Source organism: Mycteria americana, chromosome 8 (genome assembly GCF_035582795.1).
Source record: "Mycteria americana isolate JAX WOST 10 ecotype Jacksonville Zoo and Gardens chromosome 8, USCA_MyAme_1.0, whole genome shotgun sequence".
NCBI classification, from domain to species: Eukaryota; Metazoa; Chordata; class Aves; order Ciconiiformes; family Ciconiidae; genus Mycteria; species Mycteria americana.
The window spans coordinates 47,739,892-47,766,788 of NC_134372.1; the positions used below are offsets into that span (position 1 = coordinate 47,739,892).

General features: G+C 36.3%; 1 protein-coding gene across 4 annotated transcripts in view; it reads left to right on the forward strand.

The window, feature by feature from the left end:
• The window catches only part of BANP (BTG3 associated nuclear protein), a 154,879-nt gene that overhangs the window by 21,503 nt on the left and 106,479 nt on the right, over nt 1-26,897 (forward strand). For all 4 annotated transcript variants that reach the window (XM_075510991.1, XM_075510992.1, XM_075510993.1 and 1 more), the window contains 2 exons: nt 14,970-15,092; nt 15,893-16,068. In XM_075510991.1, the coding sequence (XP_075367106.1) occupies nt 14,970-15,092; nt 15,893-16,068 (299 nt within the window). The remainder of the gene's footprint in view (nt 1-14,969; nt 15,093-15,892; nt 16,069-26,897) is intronic.

Here is a 26,897-nt window from a genome sequence, read left to right on the forward strand (position 1 = left end):
GTTTTAAAAATTCTTATTAGGGAAATGAAGCCGAAGTTTTCAAGGAGACTTGCAATAAATCAGGAACCACCCCACGTTATTAGCTCCCAGGACAGAAATGCAGTTCATTTTAGAGTCTCATTCTGCTTTCTGTCTCTTTATTAAACACATGAGGAATGATATGTGTGGAAATCTTCCAACATCCTTTTCTGGATATGTGATTTTTGAGGCTTGCTGATGTTTCTGGGAAAACTACAAAATGTTGAATTCAGAAATTACAGTACTGTCAACTGCTCTTGAAATTTTGCGTAAGTACATCTTCATGAAAGCTGGATTGTGTTCTCAGTTCTTTTGTTCATACTGTTTACTCTGATCCGTTGTTATGGTACTTCATTATATACTAGCTAATTGCAGTGCAGATAAGGAAGAAAATAAAGGGTACGTGGTGCTGTGTAATGAATAATTTGTATGAACAGTTGAGATACAGAGGAACAATAGGCTAACTTTTAGATCTCTAAGTAAGAAGTTTAAGCTACAGCAAAAACTACCAGGAGAAAACTTCTTTTGAAAGGAAATAATTCCAAATTTGTGAGATATAAACTGCTTTGGGGGAAACAGCAATAGGCCATAAACAATATGGAAAGACTTGAAGGTGTTGTATTTCAATAAATCATCACATGAAAAGCAGAGCTAAACAAGCATAGTATGTATAGGTTTTTGTCCTATGTCCTCTACCTTTTCACTGGATGAGCCTTGTATTTCCTGTATGGTCCATGACGCTCCCTGCTGTGGGATTTGAAATCTTCCATGCTATTCCCATGATAGCAGAATGTGTCTCAGACCTCTTTCTTTTTGTCAGATTTGGTCATAAGAGTGCAAAGTATTAGTTTGGATTGGAAAAACAGGAAGATGTTAAATCTCATTTTCTTTGATGCGAAAAAAAAATAGAGTTTTAGAAAGTATTTTCTCCATGTTTAGTGGCTGCTGCTTAAAAATATGTAGTTGTCAAGAGTACCTACAAAGACATAGTGTTAACACGTTTTTTAGAATTTATTTCTTGGAAGAAACGTTGTCAGGTTTCAGAACTAGTAGAATGGATGGCAAAAATCCTTAGATTGCACAGAGTTATGTTGAATTATACAGAGCTTGAAAAGAGCCAAGAACAGTAGCAAAATAATGTAATAAATTAGTAATGGGAGTACATGTATCGTCCCAGTGTTCTGAGCTTTGTCCGGCTTTGTGCAGTGTTAGTACACTCCTGCTTTTCCATCCAGGAAGTGATTGTCTCTCTTCCTCTGTCTGCAACACTTCCTGGCGGTACGGCTATTAAAAACCTCTAATTTCTTTTCTTTATGAGGTACCATGCTGGTCAAAAATTCCAGTAGCTGCTGAAAGTTTCTTGGATAGGAGAATTGGTGCAATGCCTGATGGCCTGTCAGTATGGCAGCCTCAAATGATAAGTTTGAAATTTAGCATGTGCCCAGGTCTTGAGATTTATAAATTGATGAACGCACAGTGTGACAGTGTGACTAAAATCTTTTATCCGTGTTTTGAAGAAAATATTTCATCTGAAAGATTTCAGTCCAGAAACAGTGTTATTTTTGTCAACGTCTTTCCATTAATCATTTTTCTGAGTGGATAAGCCCAAGTATAAATGGTTAAGGTTGATTGCTTCAGATAACATAGGAATTTGTTTTGGTTTCACAGAACCCTCCATCATTTGTTTTTATGGGTATTTTCTGCAAATACTACATTGTACAATTCTGCTCTGTTATTTTGGAAATTTTTGTTGGGTAAGTAGATGTAATTGAGAGCAGTTTTTAAAATGTATTAATTTTGGAGAGGACTTAAATTTAAAATTGATATTTTCTTCATACTTAATAATAAAAGTGTTTCTGATGAAACATGGAAATTAATAGGTAAATTGAGTTTTATTTTGTTCAGATATTTTCCTTGAGCATTTGTTATGGTAAAGTTGACATACAGACCACATACATCTGGTTCTTTACCATACGCGTTTGTGGCTAACTGATTAGGGGTACTGATCACTAAGTGTAGAGATAGAATTGCATATATTTTTGTCTTTAATGGGAACTGGAGAGTTAAATGGAATTGCAGTGTTTAATGCACTCAGTTACTGTGCAAAGACCTAATATGGTATCCTTGAACAAGACTTGGTAGTGGATTGGACATTAGCTTTTTAAAATGGAGGTGCTTCAGATAGTCTTGTCTGCAGTTAATGTGGTGTTGGTAGGTTCAGTCAGCTAGTTTTAGAAAACAACATTTGTCTTTTTCCATCTTAAGATATAAACCAAGGTTGTTTTTACATGCAAAAGAGAAGGCTTGATGCAGTTGTGTACCAGATGGGACGTACGAATATGCTTTATTTTTGTAGGTGTAGATCGTTAATATATTTGTTTTATCATTAAGTTTAATCAACAGGGTGTAATAGGTTTTGAAGAACAGGATTTGTTCCTCTGCTTTGTTTGTGGTGTGCCAGTTGGCAAGCCTTTTGGCTCCAGATTTCCCAAGTTCCAGATCTGTGTTTCTGGTGTGTGATTGTTTCTTTGTTTACAAGTGGTTTTGTAGCCAAATAATGCAAGATTGAAAACTGAGATGATTTTAAATGCAGTTGGGGTGGAAAGAATTGTAGGATGACTGTTCTTCTAGATTTAGCAAAACTATTGTTGCTCCTGTATAAAGTCTTTAGGAAAAAAAACCCCAAACCTGAAGAAATATAATCAAGGTATTGGTATAAAAAACATAATAGCTCGCTTTCTATTTTTTTAATATATATTTTCTTCTATGAGTTGCAAAGCCCTTGACCAGCCTAATTTCATGTTATCAGGTATTGAATATATTTTTCATTTTTGTTGCATTTTTATCATAAGGATTTCTGTAGATTATAATAAACTATCCTACTATACTAACCCAGGCTTTTAAAAAGAATAGTAATTCTTCAGTTCTTATTGCTAAATAGTGGCTGTTGAGTCTTTGCTGTGTCTAGTTACCTCTTTCCCACATTTGCTGCAGTTGATACTATAACTCATTAGGTGATGTAAACCACTATCCAAGTTTAATTTATGGCTGTTCTTCCTTTTTTTTTTTTTAAATTCAGTGATAAATAAATTCATATTGTAAACCTTCGGGATTGTTACTGTCTTTAACTGAAGTTAAGAGCTAACTGTCCCTTCCTGGAGACAGTTAGCTCTTCAGACCTCTTCCCTTCAGACCTCTTCAGGTCTGAAGACCCTCAATTTGCAGGACGACTTTTTCTTTTTTTTTTTTAAGTAGCCAGTTCGAAACAAAGCATGTATTATGGAATATAGTATCCTGAAAGATGTATGGTACATGGTTTATTTTCAAGTTGCAGGTACATTACTCTGCCTGCTGTGAGCCTGATCTCATGCACTGCACTCTAGGCCTGAAAAAATATTTCCCTGGAAGCAGATTCAGTCCTCAAGACAACTCAGCAGGCAGCTCAGCAAAAGACGTAAAATTACGCCATGTTTTGGGGGGTGAGAGGGAGTGGAGTGTTACAGATAATGTCTTGAAAATACAGTCAGCGATTTGCAGTGTTAGTCAGAATGTTTTATAAAGGTTTTGTTTGGAGAAGCTTTGGAGTTCATCAGGTTTTCAGAAATCCTTGTCCCTTTCTATAAGCAAGCCAGGTTTATTTATCCTTCAGCCTATCTTATGTTAGAGCCTCTTTCTGGGGCCTCATCCAGCAGCGTCTTTAGTGCAAACCTGTAAGTCTGGGAGTGGCTGACAAAAACGCAGATGAACTTCTGTCATTGTTTTGGACCGGACCCTGTGGTATCAATAAACTAACAACCTTTCCCTGTCACTTTCTGTCACCAGTCAAAGGTACTGTGTGCAAACATTTATTTTAAATTACCAGTTCAAGTGTCATGTCTGTAGCTTCAGCCAGTAAGAGTTCTGTTTAAAATTAATGGGTTTGTTTCATGAAGAATTGGAGAGGATTGTGCTGCCCTTGTGTGAATAGCTCTCACATGCAAGTCCAGTCTGTTTATGTCTGGGCATGGAGGGTGTTGAAGAAAAATGGCACAATTGTCTGTGATCTATTTTCATCATGTTCACTTCAGGTACACTCGCAATTAGGGAACAAAGTAAATGTTAACGAAATGTAAAGATCGTCATGAAAACCTCATGACTTCAGAGGATTTTACCCCTTTTTTATGAATTTTAAAATTTTGTTTAGAATCTCAAGTTTTTTAAAGAGCACACAAATATAAGCAAAATGCTGATATTTTGATCAAAAACTTCTGGTAAAGTGGAAGTGTGACTAAGGGAGTCAGAATTTGAACTGCCATGCATGCCTTTTGGGGCCTCTGTTCAGTTCTGCTATCTCCCATGGTTGTTTTTTTTAAATCCTTACTGCAAAGCAGGTGATCAAGGGGTTTTACACATGCATTAATGTATAAACACACACACGAGCACACATGCTCACTCACTCTTGTTTTCAAGTTGAATGTGTGAAGTATGTTTTGTGTGGTTTTCTTAAATGAAGGAAGTTAGCTACTGTCACCTTATAATGCCAGCAAGTGATGAGCAGTATTTTAGTCTGGAAGAATTGTTGTGACTGGAAATATATAAGTGGATAGATGAAGAACCCAGATACGTTCTTGAGGTGTAGTAGACGTGTTTACCTGAAAATCAGGGTTCTGTCTTGCATTCAAAAATTCAGTTTATGAAACTGAACTAATCAAATAAAGGAATACTTTGATTAGATGTCAGCCCCTCTTTCTTTATCCAGGGCTGCATAGTGTTAGTTTCTTTGGCTGCGGTATGAAAATAAAAAACCTTGACATCTTTGATTCCCTGAAAAACGTGACAATACTTTCCAAAGTCTAATTTGTCACAAGAACTTGCCAGCCTCAACATCTTGAGATTGATTCAGGTCCTGCATAGCAGTAAGAATACAGATTTACGTCTCTTTATTTTACCTGCATTGAAACATGAATTTCATGTAGAAATTTGTACCTGCTACGAATTAAGTGGACTTCTGCAATTCATTATACTTAGGATCGATACAACTTTATGTTGAAAATAGTTTAAAAACTCTCATGACTGTGACTCTTATTGTTATTTGCTGTATCCTGTAAGATCTACAGCAGCAGTGCTGCAAACAGTGGTAAATTTTGCTTCGGACATTTATGCTGGGGACTTAGATATTTTGAAATTAAGCTTGCCCTGTTGGCTGTCTGCCTGGAGTTTTGTTACAGACCACCAGCAAGTGAAGATTTTTTTTGTTACAAACCATCAGTTTGTGAAGATTTTACATTTACTCCCTTCACTATTGGGAGTTAAAATTCACACAGGACTAAGGAGAAATGGCATCTTGGATTTAAGAAGCTTGTACAGCAGTGTTCTCATTGGAATTTTGCATTCCATTATTGTTGCACTAAGATATTGAGGAGCCAAGTGTTTGGTAATTTGTTGTTGGGATTTGATAAATTCAGAAACAATGTATAACTTCCAGATAGCATTTAGGTTGAGAGTGCAAGGTCAGTTATGGAATTAAAATAACAATTTAATACCAACATTTCATCTGTGTTTTGGAGAGTTCAATACTTCATGCATGTATGGGATGCATGAATAACTTAATCTATAAAACTTTTCAAACTGACCAGGATTTGAACTGTGTTGATTCATTCTCCCAAGTCCAATTTTTCTTAAGTTAATGGTTTCTGATGAAATATCATTTATAATAGTCCAGTGATTCAAATGAGAGCCTAGCAAGTAGCAGCTGATAACTTATGTCTGAGAAATGGATGCAAAATGTGTGGCTTGGATCTTTTTAATTGTGGTGGTAGTGTTTAAAATATGCCTGTGAGGCTTAAAGCACTAGAAATAATCTTTTAGGAAGGTATAATTTTCAATTCTTAAATATAATGCTAGCTAAGATTTTCAGCAATGTACACTGAAAATAAAGTGTTAGATAATAAGCTTCCTTCGAGTTTTAGACAAAGGTTTCAGTCTTGTAGATGTGTTACAAGGCTTAATATTTTACTATTTGCCAGGTAATCATACAGTAAGTTTTCCTGGTTGTTACTCTTTAGCCCATGACAAATGCAAAATCCTTTAAATTAGGAGGTTTAAAGCGTTGGAAGTAATTTGTGCTTGCTCTGAACCACATGTGGGTAAACAGTTTATTTATTCCCACTTAGCTAATACACAGGAACTTTGTTCTGCATCTGAGACCTTAGTGAATACTTTTGTTTTCATTTTGTAAAGAAAAACCTTATGTGAAAGTTATGGCACCGAAACCAGAAATGCAGTTGTGTGAAGTCCCTTGTGGTGCAATATATTGCTATTCACAATAGCAAGCTAAGAAACGAGAGAACTGAATGAGCACAGAATTTGCCCCTTGTGCCAAGCCATTTCAGAAATCAACATCCTTTAATTGTAAGGGTATCTGAGAATGAAAGAGAGGGGCGTACATGGGGATCAAAAAGGCTTTGAGTTTTATACGCAGATTAGGGGGACATTTACTAGTGTAATTAGTGTCTAAGAACATTTAAAACCAATTATAGTAGTATTAAAATGTGGGTTAACCTACCCCCTTGCCGAATCCCATAAGGTCATGTTAGGTGAGTTCTGGGGAAAGCAGAACATTTCCTTTAATTCTGTGGTTCCATGAGCCTAGCCAGCTATTGCATTCAAGAAATAAATGTAAAGGGTGCGTGACTTGATATTTGGTTCAGGACAAATGCCTTCATATGGCTCATGCTTTTCCTTTTGCCTAAATAAACAATTGAAGGGAATTATTGTGTTTAATGAAAGTGGACAGTTTTTACCTCATGAATGTTGTAAAATGGATGAAAATTATTATTAGGATTACATTTTAGTGAAACTCTAAAAATCTTAATGTATTTGAAGCAGTGCACCGGATTGTGGAAGCATATGTTACATACTATATATTTTAAGAAGTAATTTATCAAGCATATAATAAACAGAAGGGGGCAGAAAAGCCTTATATATTCATTTGGATTCCAGTTTTGAGAATTTAAATTTTTTTAATGTTACAGTCTCTGGAGATGCTTGGGAGTTTGAAAATCCAGCAGTGAGAGCACTCCCTGAAAACTTTTCCTGTAAGTTGGGGTATTTAATTCTGTGAGTGCAACAAAACGAATGAATGAAGAGGAGAGCAGGTGATCAATTTGTGATGAAAGGGGGCAAGTTTTCATCTTCCTTTGGAAATGACAGAAGTTTAAGTTGTATTTAAAAATAATTTGCATACCAGTTTACACCAGATTGAAGTACCAGTAGTACTGTTGTTAAAAGTTGCAAAAACAACGGGTCTTGCTACTTATGGAAAATAACACATAGTAGTATCATTTTAAAAAATAATCTAGAGTGTTTTTGGAGAGTCCTCATTTTACTTTAAGGAGGTGGAAAAGTGCTATAGATGGATGCAGAGCTTCAAAAGGATGAAACAGCCTAACATCTAGTAAGGTCTCGGCAAGGTTGGTAAGATGGCAAAGAGCCAGTCTTCCATCTGCTTTATTTGGCAGCAGATGCTATTTAACTGATACATTTCCAAACGTAAAAAACACACTGTTTGGAATCTGAATGTCTTTCCAAACAGAATTTTTCCTTTTTGTGGAACTGTACATTTTTGCATATCTTTAGCTCAATCTCTGTTCCATACTGAAGGGTGGAGTATGAGACAGGAAATCTGCTCCTAATAAGTTTAAAAATTGTATTCTTTGTAAAAAGTGGAGAGTGGTGTTTCTTTAACATCCCTTCAGGGTATATGGAAATTAAAGATTCAGTACGAGCTCTCAGAGTAGCAGCATCCTTGGCCTTTCTATAAAAATGTGTGTGTGGTGGCGAGTGTACATAACTGGTTGGGTAATTATGAAAAGCAAGAAAAACAGAGATACATGATGGAAATTATTTACGAACCAGCTCTGTAAGAGCTGTGTGTTTGAGTTCTGTTTGCAGAAACCTAACGTATTTATTTGCAGTTTGTTATCTGGTGACCATCAAGGCTTCAGTTACTGTAACTAGTGTCTTGAAAGCTAGTTTATAATGGTGCTTCCTTCTCCCCCAAACTTCTAGTGCCACGAGTCAGACTTATGCTGTTAGATATTAGAATTTGTAAGAAAACTTGGAAAATAAATCTAGAAGTAGCTAATTATATAAGAAAGGATTCAAAGTCTCTACTTTTGTTTCATACAGTGTTTTCTAAACAGATAGCAATTGCTGTTGTAGTACTAAGGCTGCAGTAGATCATTTCATTCATAGTAACTGTGTTCAAGATCAGTCAAGCCTACATATTTTGTAATGGAAAATGACTGTCCTTCCCTTATAGATCAGCCTTTCTCATTTCATGCTTAATACAATCTCCAGTAGGTTGCAGTACTACTACTGAGCTGGTTCAGGAAGTTAAGGCTCAAAGAAGGGTAACAACTGTAAATTTCTTTCTGTACTGTCTGGAAAAAAAGATATCTTTGCTGTTGTATTTTTATGAGTACATTTATCTTTAAAGAGGCTTGTATTAACCTGTTAATTATAAGTTATGACCTGTCCTTTTCTTGTACATAATCAAAAGTAGAAGACTAATAATTAATGCCATTTCTGTTACAGTATTTTTCAATCCTAGTTGTGTCACCCATGGCCTGGATGTACTGGGTTTTGCTGCTTTTGTGTATCTGCTTAGGCCAAAAGGTTCTTTGGAGACTGTGTTTCGCTGTGCATTTAATTTTTACGGAGTTTCAGTTGTGTTTGAAATAAGAGATTTTTTTTTTTTTATTTAAAAAAAAAAAAAAGACAACAGGGTGTGAAGTTGCTTGTGTACCCATACAGGTGTTGTGAAATCCCTGAAGTAACAATAACAAGCTTGACTTTTTAAGTGGTAGGTTCTTTGGGTTATTTGTAGCATTATCTAGCTGTTGGTTAGTTGGTGAACTAGTTGGAAATGGATGTTGTAATTTATGAATGATTACACTTGATTTTACAGGTGTGTTTAGTTTTTCTCAGAGCAGAATAATCCACAACAGATTTTAGCAGCTTTTAAAATTGGTTGATAAAGTTGGTCTTAAAGCTAGTAATTCATGTGTTTCTGATTGTCAGCCAATTCAGAGGTGCTCTCTGTAGGTAAGGCCGAGTACAATAAACTCTATATAGATGTATTTTGTAACTTGGAAAATGTCTGGCTCTGACTTATTTGAGCTGAAAATTTGATGTTAATGTTCTTAAACTGTTAACGGTATGTTTTAATAAATGTTGCATTTGCTTTATCTTTATTATAAATTGATTACAGCTTTCTCAGTTTTCAGATCCATGAATCTCTCTCCAGTGATGGCTGGTGTACTTTGGCTTGTCTTTTTACAGGACCTAATCATTAGTGCTGTCTTTATAATGTCTGCTTTTATGTGATGTTCCAAATGCAAAGAATCCAAAGATAATTTTTGATGACTGAACTCTTACTGAAAATGATGGATAACACAGCTGCTTTTCTGGCAATTGGCTGTGACTAGGCGAATTCACGGTTTAGGGACATGAAAACTTTAACTGTTCAAGTGCCCATGCAGCTCTCGACCCTACAGCAAGTGTCCCACTGGTCTTCATCTTGGTAAATGGTTTGATTGTTGGTAAGTTTGCTCTATCCTGAGAGATGAGGAGCTGCATTCATCTTCTTGGCATAAATCCAATGTATTTTTGCGTATGCTTTGCCGGTTCGTGGTTTTGTTCATGTATACTATAGTGCAAATTCATAAGTCACTTTCCTTATTCCTGTTTGGATAGGGAATCTTAACTGTGTGTGCAGAAGGCAAAGGAAGCAGGTGGTCATCAAAGGGAAGGAGCATTTTAATATTATCTTCCTGAATAGCCATGAAAAGATCCAGAGAGTGGCTGTTCTTACAGATGAACACAAGTGTTAGTGAAAGATAAAGAAGAAAAAGAAGTAAGGAAAACACCACACTTCTGAAATGGTATTTTTCTATATCATTTGAAAAACATTTAGATTTTCTTCATGGTAGGGCTAATTGTAATATTCCTCCAGAGCCCCCACACATGCACGAGCTATACATTTAAGTTTTCATGTTCATCCCCAGCAGTAAACTGGAAAATACTAGAGTTTAAGCTCTCTTTCCCAGACTTGCTTTCCTTTAGGCTGTGTTTGGCTGGAGACCTTTAGTACAAGCAGTCTGCCAGCAGTAGCTCCAACTCCTGCCTTCCTGATCTCCTCTCTTTCTGCATCATCTTCTAATATGTACAGTAGAGGAAGATGAGAACAATATCCTCAGGAACCCTGCCTTCCAGATAAGCAGCACACACTCCACGGGTGTTGTAGTGACCACAAAGTATTGTATAGACAGGAAACAGCAGTTGATGTGGATGTGGCTAACTTAATGTCTCTAAGCTGAGCTCTGTCTCTGAGCTCTTATTTACCTATTTGCAGGTGTTCACATGTGCAAGGGAGGCTCAGAAATGGTCTAAACAGAGGACTCTCTTCTTTCTTTTCTTTAACTGGTTGAGCACTGCTATAAATATTCCATTAACTGGTCTACATTAGTGTGTCTAGGAAAACAAGAAGAATAACTTCTTGTCTGAAAATTTCAGTCTGAGTTTTTCCACAAGTAATTTTTATCCATTTGGAGAAACGCTTTTGATCTTGTACCTTGTGGAGGATAGAAATGTCAGTTAGTTCCTTTTGCTTTATTTTTCTCTCTTTCTAAATGAAAACCTCATCTGGGAAGAGGAGGAGATGATGGTCTTGGTATTGCCAAAATGTTCTTTTATGTCATTGGCTGCATTCTGTGTGATTGATAGGTTATTGGCAATGAAAAACCAACAGTTAAGACTAATGGTCATATCTATGACTCACACGTTTTCTGTACTGAAAATTACCTTTGGCAGCAAATTTCTTATGCAAAATATAGAACCTCCTTTTATATTTAAAAAAAAACTGGCAGAGACTAAGTATGCACGCTTGAAAATCATTATCTGGTATGTTTATTTTTTTAGAAATATTTTCACCTGTAATTTAACAGATTATTTGGTAAACTGCATTTAAAAAAAATCCCAAAATATAATAATATCTGTAGGGTGCATGCTTTTTAAATTTTTTACTAAGTTGTGTCCAAGAATAGGCAAATTACAGAACCAGTCTCTCCAAGTTCTAATGCTTATGGGGAAAGGAATATGTGAACACAAGTGGAAAGTACTGAAGCCTATGCAACAACACGGGGATTCTGAAGCACTCCCCCTGACCCCTCTTAATATTTTCTTTCCATCTCCTCCATGTGTATAGTACTGGCAGCACTCATAGAAAGAATTGCTTCATTTGGGATCTGAATGAATTTCAGAAGCTTTCCTCCTTCTTCTCCGTGGTTTTTGTTTTCTGTATTTTAGTACATAAGTAATGATTAAAGTTGTTTCATCTTCAGTATGAGATGGAAAAACGGAAAAAAGAAATTGGAATAATCCAGTATGAGGGTGCACTAGGCTGTAATAAGTTTTAATGATTTCCGCTGATGGATTTTGTCAGGTTGGCCAAAATTTTGACTTTACATAGAATTCCTTGTTTAATTTTGTATATATTCAGCAGATTTCTTATTGTTGTCTCTTTAAAATAAATAAATCTGAAAACAGAGAATAGAACATCTCACAGGGAAGTTAATGGGGAGCACATTCCCATATCTGCAGGGAATCTTGTGGATATCTGTTTCTGCTGTGTACAAATTGGAGTCTAAGACAATCCTGTGAAACTCTCCTTTTTCAAGCATAATGGCGCCTTTTTGTATTGGTCCCAATTGTTGTTTTGTTTTTCTTCCAGATAAGTAACGGCTCAAGTTTCACAGCATCAGCTCTGAAAAATTTCTGCCTCATGATGCCTCATTGTCAGAATTTGTCAGCAAATTCTGTAGCCATTCATGTTCCATGTTCCATGATTCTTGTTCCATGTAGAACATGGGCCAGAATTATAGTTTCTTGGTTAACATTTATGACGTTTTGAATGGAACGGTTACCTCATCCTCCTTGTGCAGACTGCTTTTGAAAGCATCATTCTTCAGGAGTTAAGCGTTGAACATAAGAAATTCTTTCTCCTTTAAGGCTGAAAAAGAATTGAGTGAATTTTACTGGAGTCTTCGTGTTAGTAGATACAGAACACAGAAATAATCTTTTATCCAACACTAGTGATTCCTGGTAATACAGAAGAAACTTCATTCAGTTATTTTCAAACTAGATGTAGAGTTCCTACTCAGGCAGATTAATCACAGAGGAAGGTTCATTGGTGGTTGTAGATTTGTTGTGCTGTGGTGAAGACTTCCAAATGCTTATTTTAGCTGTTCTCTACCACTGTGCTTTCTGTGTGACTGTTTTCTCTCCAAACTGCTTTATAGGTTCTTTGAGTCCTTACAACTTGATAACGGTTCATTTCCAAATGTAAAACAACTGATGGACAGTTTGGTGGTAGCTGTTGCTTGTTACAGAGGTTTTCCTTGTGTATGTGGTGTCTGTTTTTGCCTTTGTGCTGCATAGCCAGGAAAATATGTGTCAGTAAAATGGTATGTTTAGTTAGTGGCTCCTCCCAAAACAGCTGGGAAGGTGGATTTTTCCTGTTGATAATCCACTCTACTAGCTGGGAAAAGTGAGTTCTTAGACAGGAGCCAGTGTTCTCATGGGTGTGTGTTTAGAGTAAATTTGAAAAAAATGTTTATGCATTGAAGTAAGCAAGCTTGAACATACATTCATGCATTGAAGAGGGAATAAATCTGTGTTGGTGGGTTGTATAAAACTATTTCCTTATTCTAAATTTGCTTAAATTAGCTATATGCCATCCGGCTTGCTCTCTAGATTGTCTTCCTTTAAAAATAAATATTCCTAAAAAAAAAAAAAGGGGGGGGGGGCAACCCCCAACCTCTTCCTTATTTTATGTCAAGTTTTAGTGCTAAGACTCTTTTTCAAATGCAAACTTAATAGGAGCAAAATCCTAAGGACTTTATAAATGCAATTTTATTGCATTTATCTCTACAGCTGAAATTAATTATTCAGAGTGTTCATTAAAAATAAGCTTTGGTAAGTGACATTTTAAACAGGCATTCAGAAGTGATTGCAAGAAAGATCGTGATAAAGAACAATGTCTAAAATGAAGTGTAAAATTCTTGAACATTTTAAACTGGCCTGTAAAAACTTGAAATGTAGCTATTTGGACAATTTGGGAAATGTAACGAGAACACGTATTGCTGCTAGACTGGGGGGCTGCCAACATTGCCACGGATTGGTATTTTATGAAGTATTTGGTGTGGTTTTTTTAAAACGTGCAATGCTGGCATTGAGAAAATAGACAGAAGGTGCCTTTTTTTTTTTTTTTTTTTTAAATAAGAGATGTGTGGGGTTTTTTCCTCTTGATACTGGAGAAAATTTTGAGAAGGTGACTATGAAAGCATCATAAACTCTTACACTCTAGATAGCAACTCAAAAAAACCAAGAGAAAACCCCCATTTATTGCTTAATACAATTCGAACTTCACATACACATGAAAAGCTATAGTACAGTCTGTACTTGTCTATGATTAGACAAACATCTTCCAGAGCTTCTCAAGGTTTGCAGTCCAACAGATCATTGGCAGTCCATGAGGAATCCCATTTGTTGCTAGCAACAGATGCAATTACTGTAAGAGGGAGGCAGGGCATTAGGCCCTGGGGCTTTTTGTATCCAAAAAACCTGTGGTCAACCATTTTAAAGTTGAGATGCGTTTATTGTTAGCTCTTATGACAGTTTCTTATCTTTTCTTTAGGTCTTAATGATGGATATTGTAGTGCTTAAAGTCTTATGTAGACGCATGAATATTCAAGCAAGCAGGCGCTGTATTACAGCTGAAATAAACAGAGTTTCTCTGTCATCAGATTTGTTTAATTTGTGTTTCAACAACTAGCCAAGGAGTACAGTTAGGAAAAATAAATTACTATCAGTCATGTTTGAGATGTTGGACCAGTAAAAACAATAGCGGACTACTTACTGTGAGAAGCAAAGAGAAAGAAGAAAGCCTTCTCTGTCACTAAAATACAGATTTTCTTCTAAGTTCTCTCCTTCTGTTTACCATGAGCACAGTGGAAACAGTCTTAAATACCAAACCATGCCTTAGAAGATTGAATAATGGTGTGGGAATAATGGTAATAGTCTCTGAAAGCAAATTAAATGATAAGCTGCATGCTGGAGACAATTATTTACTTCATATTTACTTTTGTATTATAGTGTAGACTTGGTGCGTTTTTCTGCACAACTCTTTTCTAGTTATTTCCTTCTGTGTTGTCATCATAAGTGATAGGGAAGGCTTTCTGGTTTCTCACACACTAAATGCTTTTCTGGTGTTTGATTTAGATGGTTTTGTATGTGAAATGCACACAAGAAATAGTTTAGTCTTGTTATTATTTAAAGTTACACTCTGTCCCTGTTCTGCTCCGATGCCCCTAGTACCACTCTCATCGCCCCTGGCCCTGGGAAACAATACATGCTTTTTAACTAAGCTCATAATCCAATTTTGCAATAAATACTTTTACATTTTTTTTTCCCTAGGAATTATCCTACTAAAAATGATGCATTACCATGTAAAAGTTGGCCGTAGTATCTCTGAAGATGCTCACTCTCAGACTTCTCAAAACAAGAATTTGATGTCTCTTTGGAGCTGTGATTTACAGACTTCCTCCTGTATATCTTGAGTTGATGAATTCTTTATCGCTTTGCCAGGGGTCGTAGACTTTTATATAATTCCATTGAAGCCATCCATCCTCTGAAAGAATTTTGAGTACTTGAAATGGTACAGATGTCAAATTAGATGGATTACTAGCTTTAGCATTTGATACATAACCGCGATGCTGGGAGAAGGAGCTAGGCTTAGAGGCAGTCTCTAGTTTTAAGTAGACTATTTAAACCATAAGACTGTGTTAATGTATTATTTATAAGGTTTCCTCCTTTACATTCCATTTTCCTCTCTGATTTTTGTCTTGCAGTGTTGTCCCTCAGACCACAGTAATACTGAACAACGACCGGCAGAATTCAATTGTAGCCAAGATGGTTGGGCAGGAAGAGCCATTGAGCAGAACAGCGGATTCTCTGGAAAATATCCTTAGCAAGTTAGTAGTAGTTACAGGAATCCTCCCCCTTCGTTCCCTCCTTTGACAGATCAGTATCAGTCTCTGCAGCAATTTGAAGTACAAAATGAGGAATGTTCTAGGTAATAGTGGGGGGAAAAACATTGAACTGGTACTTGAATATTTTATCAGGCTGATAGTTCTGCCTAGGGAAACCTTGTATCAGCAGTAAAGGTACAGAGCAGTGCTTTGCTCTTGATGGGGAGAGAATGTCTTGGAGGATCTGGGATTAGTTCAATGTTAGTTGACAGCTGACAGTTGAAAGAAAGAGTGCCCATAGCTACATATTTTTTACACGGATGCACGATGACTTGGGAACATGCCAAGATCCTGTATTTAACTAACTGAAGAAGGAATATGCAGCAGCCCAGGAAGGCTTGCTAGAATTTGTACTCTCTAAAGAAAATTTTAAATTAAGTGGACCTGGAGATTCTGGGTAGAAAATGTTCTTAAATCATATGTTTTTATAAATTATTTAAATGTTTTTTTTTGTTTTGCACACTTTGTGCAAAAAATGTGCACAAAACTTTTGGGCCTAGACTTTTCCATTGATGCAAGTTTAGAAAGTGTGCATCTAAAATTTTTTATTTCTTTTGCTGTTTTCCTTCCATTTTATTTTGCTGGATAGCTCTGAGTTGTAAACAGGAGTAGGCTTGTTTGAAGGAGTATGCTTTTATAATACATTTAATTTTGTCAAATAGTGGTTTTAATTCCCTTATAATGACGCTGTTTCTGATCAAGGATTGTGTTTTCCCAAAGTTACGTACTTTTCTTTTCCATAGCGCTGTTCCTGGACGTAGGCAGAACACCATAGTAGTGAAAGTTCCAGGGCATGACGACAGTCACAATGAAGATGGAGAGAGTGGCTCTGAGGCCAGTGACTCGGTTTCCAACAGTGGACAGTTAGGAAACCAAAGTATTGGGAACAATGTCACGCTTATTACGCTGAACTCTGAAGGTATGCTGATCTAATTATAAGGCTACTTGAGCAAAGTAAATGTGGTGGTGGAATGAACTAAGATTCAACTGGAAGCTTCAGAGATCATATCATGGGTCCAACCTGGAATTGTTAGGCAGTACAGCAAGCATCAGACAGGAGTGAATGAATCTGAATCAATCGTTTGGTTGTTTGGTGTTTTTTTTTTTTAATTTTTTAAATTTTTACAGTTTTACAGTCAGAACAGCTAATTAAAATTACTTGTAAAATTTAAAAAGTATGCCCCACTATAGCAGTGTACCTTTACATTTTAAACCCTTTAAATTACCACATCCAACCTGCAGGATTTCCTATTGCCAAGTTGAAATATCGTTTCAGGAAAATAAATGCCTTCTCTGGGAAATAATATCTACTAGACCGTCTCCTCCTGTAACTTACTATGCCAGTCCACTTGTGTAATTCTTATGAATGTAAAATAATTATTTTAGCAACTGTAAACAATTTTTATAACAAAATTCATATTAAAAACAGACTGTTAACAGGATAGCGTGTAGTGTCAGATTTTTCTGAAAATTCTGTAGGTATTGGACACAGAAATCAACTGTAGTGAAATCTAAGAATTTTAGATTAGCTTTATAAAGATACTCTATGTTATGTAGTTGGAAATACTGAAATGAATGTTAGTTGCTATATTTTAATCACAAAGGAGATGATGTAAGGGACACTGAATTTTAGGTGAAAATAACATAAATTATGTTTTATGATTAGTTTGAAAGTATCAGTGATTTTTTTTTTTTGCAGATGTAATTGGAATCCTAGACTTCAATTTAATAATTTCCCTAATTACTTTTAAAACCATATTTATTGAACATTTACGTAAGTGTTATTCTGGATGCGGTAGTTCATATTTACATTCATGTACCAGAGAAGGATAAGTTACTTCAGGAAATTGTTGCAGCAGAATGCACTTAGGAGGTGACCTTTGTACTTAAGAGGTAAATGTGTTGTCTTTTTGATCACTAACATTGAAATGGAAGGGCTCTAATTTAGGAGTGATTCAGTTTCTTCTGCATGATCTCCAGCCATTAGTAAAAGCATGTTGGGTGTGAACAGGTTAGGATACAATTAATGGTAAGGATTAATTCAACATAGCCTGAAAATGAGTATTTAAGAGTGCATTCAAAGATTTCAGAACTGACTAACAATTCAACGAGATGCTTTAAAACTTTGATACTTAGAAAAGTTCGATACTTAGAAAACTTCAGAAGTCAGTCTACTGGAAGTCTCATGCACCGAAGATTGTTTCTGAAAATGGTGTTCTAAGGCATCTGAACCTAGGATTCTTCGACTTCTATGGGTACTCGTACAACATACGCATATTATAAAGAGCTTTTAGGTTCTGTCTGTTTGTATGGTGTGAGACAGAGTTGCTTCCAAAGGGTATTTCATTTTGGGTCAATGTGGAATTAAAGGAGACTGAGACTGTTTGAGGAGTTCCTCTCAAAAAAATAATCAGATTACAGATAGTGCTGATATTTTGATGTGAAAGTACATATAAAACGTACCCTTTGTGGAGTCTGTTAATATTTCATACAGCTCTGCCAGGAACGAAGTTCCTAACATTAGGAGGGTATTTGTTGTATAATGCCCTTTTTGACTTGGTTGTTTGGCACAGATTTGCACAGACAAATGTGATGTTGGCCTTTTATGCCATTGTTGTATATGTAAATTTTGAAGAAACAGCTAATCCATTAATGTCTTCAGATCTGATTTTCTTCAGACCTTTAGAACACTCATCCATTAAAAATCTCTCTGAGATTGATGAATGCTTTGAGAATCAGATTAGTAATCCCCCACACCTACCTCTTCTTGCCCTCGCAAAGATGAGAGGACCATTTGCGCAGAAGGAATGCTAAGTGAACTAGCCTGCAGTATGTCACAGAAATTAAATTATTAATAAAGGAAGTGATGAAGAATAATAGCTCTGTTGCGCAGGCTCGTTTTCTTCATCAGTAAAAGGCAAAAGTTACAGCACCCATCAGCTTGCTTTCATCGTCTGTGACAGAATTCTGAATGACTTCGAGTTGCTCAAAGGAATCTCAATTGATTGTAAAATACGAGGGAGTGAGAATGGCGTACTTCAGCCCTTGTGGACTGAGACTAAACAACGGGGTTTCGGTATGACTCCCATCTGTCGGCTTGTGTCCGGAAAGCAAAACTAAACCCTGTTTATAGTTGGGCTTTAGCTGACTTTGGATACGGCATTGACCTGTGGATATTTTCAGAATTTAGTTAATAGATTTATGTAAAGGCATTGTTTGCTCTCTGCTGGCTGTTTTCAAAGAGCATTTAATCATGTATGGTAGTTTAAAAAAATAGTGTTACTGCCTTTCTATTCCTGAAAAATAATTATACAGAAGCATGGAGCCCCGTTCCTGGTGCCAATAATAGTCTAGAATAAGTTGGTTTTTTTTTTCTGACTTTATTCCATCTCCAGTTGTATGTTCCTCTTTTTGCATGTGCAGTAAGTCTGTTTTCTTGGAGCAGCAGTTACTTGAGTCTTTCTTTTACTTTTCAGAAAACTGAAGGTGCTCATCCATTTTACAGATGCAGTTAATGGGCTGCAAAGTGTTGATTTTAAGATGTAGTATTTATGAACTGAAAGCATCTAGAGATGCTGAATCTCTAATTTTTGTGAAATTTTGTGATCCCAATTTCACTTTGGAAATGTCCTTTCACGTGGGGAGGATAGAAATATCAACACCTGATGTATTCATTGGACTGCACTTCTAAAAGTGGTGTTCATGAAGTAATCTTGCACAACTGAAGATAAAATCCAGCAAGAATAGAATTGGTCAGTATTGAATTACCAGTGTAAAATCAAATTAAAATAGGCTAGAAGGCCTACTAGTAAGTGACTTACTATTTTTATTAGTGTCAGATTTTTGGTATAGAAAATATCAAGTGCATCCTCATTCAGCCAACTAAAAAATAGTGTTTTTTCATTTAACCTGTAATTTTATCCCATAGATATTAATAACTGTCGAAAGTGATTAGTCTGTTGTTGTTTTGAACGTGTATGTTAGAGTGTGTCTTTTCTACTCTAACATTGTTGCAGCCCAAGTGGATTTTCTGGGGAAATTGGAGAAGAGCAGTTGGTATGGATGTATAAACAGTAGAGTAAGTTTGTAACCACGTGCTTTAGATATAAAAAATATTTTCTACAAATGGATGATGATTTAATAATAAGATCAAAGCTCAAAATTCTGTTTTATGAAACTTCTCTTTTAAGAAGATATCTTCCTCCAGAAACACTGTTTGAAAGAATTAAATGCCACTGATCCTCTGAGTGTTTAAATGGGGAGGGGACATCAACTTAAATGTGATTAATTTGCATCTTCAGTTTCTGGAGATCTGGATTGGAGCCTTCATTTAAATTTTAAGTAAAAAAAATAAACATTTTTTTACTGTACTGAAACAAGGTACTGAATGAAGAAGCCCAGGTGTGACCCACTACTGAACTCACATTTCAGTAGAAGTGATAAAGCAGAAAGGTCTTAAAACGGCAAACGTACAACCTTCCAAATAAAACTGTGTCCAAGCTGCTCTATTCTGGTAATCTAAACTGCTCAAGCAATCCTAAAGATGTTAATTGGAAGTGTTGTCTCTAAGGTGTACTTGACTTAATCATCACCCATCTCTTTTCTCTTTATTTTTCTTGAAAAATAAAGAGAAAATATTTAGGAAAAAAAATCCCCTCCTTGTTTTTTTAACACAAGACATTAATGATTTTAAAAAAGGTCCTCGCTTTAACCAAGAGTCATTGTTTCAAACCAGAGGTCTTTCTGTTGTATAATTGTCTTAGTTATAATCTTAGCTAAGAAATTCTGATTTGAAAGAGCTTTTGGAGAGCTCCTCTAATTAAATGGAACTACGTTGCCAGTTGTGAAACTGTCCTTATCCACAGCGCACGTAACTAAATAAACCTCAAGTCTGGTTAACCGTTCTTTTCTCTTTCCCTCTCTGTCATTTGAAACATCAGAGCTATACAGGTAACTCGCGTGTTGTGGTGGAAATGCAGCTAAGCACTTTACAGCAGGAGGTACACCTCTTGTGTTTTCATAGAAATGTTTTCTTTCTCACGTGTAACTTTTAGAAATTTGAAGTACCTAGCTGTCTTTTGTGTAGTAGCTATTCTCTGAATACATGGACACATCTGTTCTAGCAGAAATCTTTTCTGGAGGAAAGAAACCACCAAACATGAGTTATAGCATGACCTGTCAAACTTATAAACAAACCATTTTACTGTGCCAGTATCTAAGCATTTGGATAGACGCTGGCTTTCTGAAAGGATTTGGTAGGTGAAAACAATGTAAATATGATGAAAATGAATGTTTTTGCGGTGTTTTCCTGAGGCACTTTATGCTTTTCCTTTAATCTGGTGGAATCTGGTGTTTAAAAATACAGGGAACTTTTCTTGTTCGTTGTCCTCCTTTTTTTTTTTTCTCCTTTTTTTTCTCTCCCCGTCGCCTGCCCCCCACCCCTCCTCCTCCCCCAGCATGGATTACACATCTTTCTCATTTAATGGAATAAGAAACAAACATTTATCACTAAGAAGTGTTTAAAGTAAGTGTCAACAATTGATAGATGTGTTTTTATCTTTAAAAAGTCCAGTTAATTTTGACATAATATGTTTTTACTGTAAGTTTTGGAGTACAGCATATTCTCAGTTTAAACAAAGTTGTGCCTTTTTTTAAAAATCTTGAACTTTCTAATTAGGCTTAAAAATGATGAGCAATTGATTAATGAAGAACATTTTTAAAACATCACTTGGGCCTGGTGCCTATGTACATGTTATTTGTGTAATCAACTGTTCTAGATCTCCAGGAACTGTTACAAAAACTTATTTGTCCATTTGTGTTTGTGAGGATTTAGTTACCCATGTGTGTTAAATGGTTTATAATGCAGTGACTTCTATCTGTCTGTTCAGCAGTGATTGGAATGGAGTTGATATTTCTCTCAGGTGTATTGAAGCTGTGCAGAATTGCGTGACTTAAATGTCATGGGCACCCTCCAACTTTGTACAGTTCACTGTACAAAGCAAAGATAGCACAATGTAGTACAATGCAAAGCAAGGATAGCACAGGAAGAGACTTCATTAATTTCACTGATACGATTTTGGAGTGGGAGAGCCATTAAGTTTTATATACTAAACATGCTGAATTTTTTTTTACTAGTTACATGGGAATTTGTGTGCTAAATGATGTGATGGCACTATTCTATTTTCAGATATTGTATTTCTTACGCTTTCAGGGTGGTAATAGAAGGAAAAGTTTAGACTGTTATTTTGAGGAGACCATTTTCCTGTGCTTTCCAGAATTCTTGTACATTTATAAACGTCTGTAGAGTCTGAATTGGATTTCACCAACCTGAAATGCTACAGCTGATAATTAGCGTCCTTCTTGCACAGAACTTATTTTGCGAATCGATTCTTTAGGCCTTTGTATCTCTGAAGACAGAAGTACTAGCTGATTACGTGGTAAGGCCTCATGTATAGTCTCTGTTCACGAAAACTTTCATCCTGACATTGTTGCGTTCTTTTGGATTTTGCCTTCCGCTGCAGAAAGTAATATCATGAAGAACATTAGATCCACACTAGTTTTAAATTACAGGAGTTTTAAACCTCTGATATTAAATACCTATATTGTTTTCTGACTTTAATGAATTCTCTAGTACTGGTATGTGGCTGTAATCCTGTCAAGGGTTGGTTTTCAATTGACTAAGCTATAACCTGGCAACCATATGCACTTTCATGCTCACCACAAATCTGTTAAAAAAATATTCTGACATTCTCAAATATATTTGTCTAAACTTTTTAACTGAAGAGTTTTAGCATTAGACAAAGAAAAGGAAGTTGCAGTAACTATGAACAAATAAGTTTTGGTAAGAATGGAGATTTTCAAATGATCAACACTTAAAAGGAGACTTTTATGTTCTTAATAGATGACATCTGAGATGAAAATAACACACTTTTGTCTAGGTTCTAGTTACCTCCTATCTTATTTACTGTAAGGACTCCTCTCTGGTCTTATATTCAGAAAGCTGTTACAAATATGATTTTCCAAACTTGTCATTTTAACTCCGTCATCGTCTCCTTGCATCCCTTTCCCTACTCCATGGCACCCTCGTTACGAAGGAAGACCTTGTCCTTTGCCATCTCCCGGTCACTGTTTAGAGTTCCTCTGAGTTCCTCAGCCGTGGATGACAGGTTTCCTTGCTTGTAATGTTTTCACAGAGACTTTTATGCTTGCTTCTACTTCCTTGGGAGGACATCCTCATGACTATATATACATCACTGTCCATAATACTCACTCGTAAAATTGTCTTTTCTCATGGTGTTTACCCAAAACTTAGCCATAGTTAAGATACTTTCTTTCAGTGATGCCTACCATCTCAATGTGTATTGTCACCTGCCTGCCTCTCTGTAATCTACCTCTTGTCTCCTGCCTTATTCTTGGATTGTAAAATTGCTGGGTAAGGATGTTGTATTTGTTCTGTACTTACATAGTACCTTCTGCAAGACTTGATTCTGATTTAAGGGTGTTACACTCTTGGATTTATAGGAAACAGTCAAAAGTGTGGCTGTTGCTTACTTGTGGTTTCTCATTTGTTGGGTAAACTGCTTGGAATTCATGTATAAAAGATCACACTTAGTTCATCAAGAACTCTTTCTGATAAGTCTTGAGCTTGCCCTAAATAGAAGTTTCAGAATTTTACATCGTTAAGTGCTATTTTACCCAGAAACATGTGCAAACAGCAGAAAGCAAAGAATAGATGGTATCCAAATATATTTATTAAGTTTTTTGATAAATTAGTTTTGCTGTGATCAGGCAGTTTTGTATTTCCTCTGAAGGTGTTGAATTCGTTTTGAAAAACTTCAAGAACTTGCTCTTCAGAATTTCACATTAGAATATTGGTAAAAACAATTTGCTTTTTTTATGCAGCTTCTGTACAGAAAAAAATATTAACTTAAGCAGGTGCTTCAATTTAGCTCAGCAAAGCTCAGATGTTGAATGCTTACTGTTCAACTAAAGGGTAAGCTAAAGGCGCTGTGATTATTCTATACTGGCACACTTCTCTAGGAGATAGATGAGAGCGTTATTTTGCTCAATACTAGATACTGCTTTCAAGATACAAGGGGCTTCAAGATGTAAGGAATATTATAATAATACTGTTCTTACACATATTCAGTATATGGTAACATTTAAAATATTTAATCTGTGACTTACTGTACAAATAAGAGGAGCATCTGTTCCTAAAACATGAATGCACATTATGTTATCCTTTTAAATCTTTCACAATAGAGTTACTGTCCTATCTTTAATATAGAAGGAAAAAAAACCGCAGGATCTCTTGTCTTTGTGGTATAAAAATGTCCATTCAGCATTACCATGCTGCTTTAAAAGCAGCTATTTTTAAAAATAATGTCTATGCTAAAGCCAAGACTTTGAAATTACTAAGAAAGAAACACACTGTCCTTAGTATCTCCCGAATATGTGAAATGACCAGAGCTCCATGAAAGCTGTTTTGAAGTGCTATAAATAAAATGGCAAGATCCATTGATTTTAGACTTTGGTTCAGTGAACTTTACACGTGATATACTGACATATGATGTTTGGCACCATATATGATAGTTTTGTATCATATCTGCTTTTTCTGTGTTCCTTTTACTGCATTTTGAGACTATCAAAAATATAGAATTAGGAATGTAAACATGCGTATTTTTTGAGAAGATAAGGGAAAACTGGTCTACATAGCGTGTTAATTAAAGGATGAATAATATTTTTCCAAAGAAAATTGTCACATATTGTCTCTTCAACTTTGCATCTGAAACAGTCCTTTTGCAACAGTAGTATTAAATAGTGCTCAGAATCTGCTTTCCAAATGTGAATCCAAGCTCTTATTTGTATGTGGCCCAAAGTTATCTGTGCACAGGATTTTCCAGTTCACTGTGAGATCAAATCTTGCATGCTATATGATCATTTGCAGCACTCTGCTTTTCCTGCCAAGCTCCTTATGACCAGATACAGACAGCGAGAATGAACTTTTAAATCGCAAACTTCTTGTACCGTAAAACAATATTAGATGTCGCTGATGTGAAGACACTGATGAGACTTCAAGAGCTTCAGTGACTTGTTAAAGCCAAAGAAAACTATAGAAATTGAATTGCTTTGGTGATGTGGTGGTGGTTTTTTTTTTGTTGTTTTGGTTTTTTGGTTTTTTTTTTGTTGTTAGGGTTTTTTTTTGGTGGTTTTGTTTTGTTTTGTTTTTTGTTATTGGGAACAAACAAATGAACAATGGTTTCTTCCAGGTACCTGTCACTCACAGTGATGTTTGGAATTAAGTCTGGTCCACTGTGTAAAGTTAAATATAACAAAGAGGCAATGAATGAGAAGGTGGGCAAAATCTAAATCAGATTTCTGATTTTCTGACATGAAACACATTTTCTAAGGGTTTAAAAAGCCCTCTAAGTCCATGGATTTTAATTTTCTCAATTTTACCTGGAATTTTTTTAGCTGATCGTTTAAATTACAGATGATCGCGTACTCCTCATTTTCTGCTTCTGTTGAATAAATTCCCTGGCTTTCCGTGAGTCATAAAGTGAGTGAATCTCCTCTTTCTCTCATGGATTTAACCGTATACTAAAACAGAGACCTTATTTTTAACAACCAAGTAGTCTCACTGATGTTATGCTGAGACTTCTGTGCGCACCATAGTATTTGCTGAGACAAGTCTGCTTTGGTGCTGCATGCCCACACGTGTTCTTTCGTGCTGTGTGTTGTCAGTCAGACAACGGAAGAAACCATGAGCGCAGGATATGTTCTCGGAGTATCTCGTGTAGTGTACCGGTCCTCTAACCTTAGGGGCTTACAAGTTAGATGGAACTGTGTCTCTCTTAGCCAAATCCTTTGTGCCGTACAGAAGATTATACTTGGAGCATGAGATTCTTCTGGCTATCTTTCTTCTATATTATACGTGGAAATTAAACCTTTTTTCCCATGAGAGGAGTCAAGCAAAAAACTCCAGTTCTGTGTCCAGGATTTCTGATGTTCGCGGACGTGTGTGTGTTGTACGATTCCTTTTGCCAGAACTCCCAGCGTCTTAACTGCTTTTTGTGGTGGGAGGAGGGTTTGGTGAACATAGCTTTAAAGCTAGTTCTTTAACCTTTCTTTTAGCACAAGCTTTAAATCACACCGCTAGATTTGTAAGTTAACTTATAGCCTGCTTGTCACTCTGTTCCTTATATTTAATGATTAGTTAATAAAGTTGGCGCTCTCTAGTCTGTCAGTTAATCGCTAACCCTGTGAACTCTCGCAGGGGCAAAGGACTCGGGCTAATTGACAGAAGTTTATTTAAAAAGATGATGTTGAATCTTCTACACCTCAGCCAAAATGTTATTTAATTTCTCTAGAAATAGGGGTTTATTTTTGTAGGTTAGGATTTTTTTTTTAGGTTAATTGATCTTTCTGCCTTTGTACTGCAGCTACCAGTCGTTTTTCTCTGCTACAAATGCCAGTTTTGCACCCAGCCTTGTTAGTAAAATAAACACAACTACTCGGAATAATGGAACATGTTAATTCAAGTGTTTATGTGGGCAGGTGTTTCCTTTTGTTTTTCCTCGTTTTAAAGGAGTGATTGACAGCACATAGCGAGGGAGCGGAGCCTAGCTTTGCTTCTAGTCTTACTGCTAATGCTTGCATGTCAGACTAGGGGAGTGCATCCCAATGGAAAGATGTGAGTAACAGTTAAGTGTCTGTCATCTCCCCGGGTGGGAAAACACATACAGATGTCGAGAGCGAGCCCGACAGCCACAGTGACTCTCGTCTGGATTTTGTTCTCTTGACATAGGTTTTCTTGATACTAACCTTAAAGCTCGCTTGTCCTGTTTCCATAGAAATACTTGTTTGCGCAGCAGCCCCAGCCGCCTCTCGTCTTCTCTTGCGTGCCTGCTGAAACAGAGAAACGGTCAGCTGTGTTGTGAAAGAAAAGAATGGACTTAATACAGCGTTGAGAAGCGAACTGGTTCTGGATTCAGTAGAATGGAGATAAAGGCAAATTTTCTGATCTTAAGCGTTGAAGAGGAGCTAGAAATTAGTCTGTCATTGAAATGAGCTTCTGAGCACAGAGAGGAAATCAGATAAAAATGTCAGGACTTTTAACACTGGAAGTAAAAATGATCAAGAGCCACTTCTCTGATGATACAGTATTTGGTGTGAAGAAACGTGAGGAAGTACCCTTTCACGTAGCACTCAAAATGCATTTAAAATGCAGCAAGGCCATTAGGAAAATTAACGAAAAATACTTAAGGGCAAAACGAAAAAGGTGTGTGATTAACTGAGTTACAGATGAGCTTGTGCATTTATGCTTCATTATTTTTAAGAAAAGTGTGCTCTTTGACTGTATTATTCCTTCCCAACCCTTGGCATGTTATTTGTGTTTTGGTAGTCTTTAAGGAATAGAAGCAGCTCTGTATGGTTGTACAAGGCCTAGTAGAGTCCTGACTCTGTATCTGGCTATTACAATGTATGTACTAAATAACCTGACTCATCTAGATTCTATCTAGTTATTACATATAGTGCCTGATAATACACATACAGAACCATTTCAGTAGGCATAAAAGGCTGTTTGAGTGCTAGGAGCTTCAAATGATGCAGCTTTAATCAATAGTGTTTATGTACTTAATTGTTCAGAGAGAACTTCCATCAAACTCCCGGTCTTTTTTTCTCTTTCCTTATTCAGTCTGTCTTCTCCCATACCACACCACTTGTTCAGAGCAGTTCTGCCTCCCT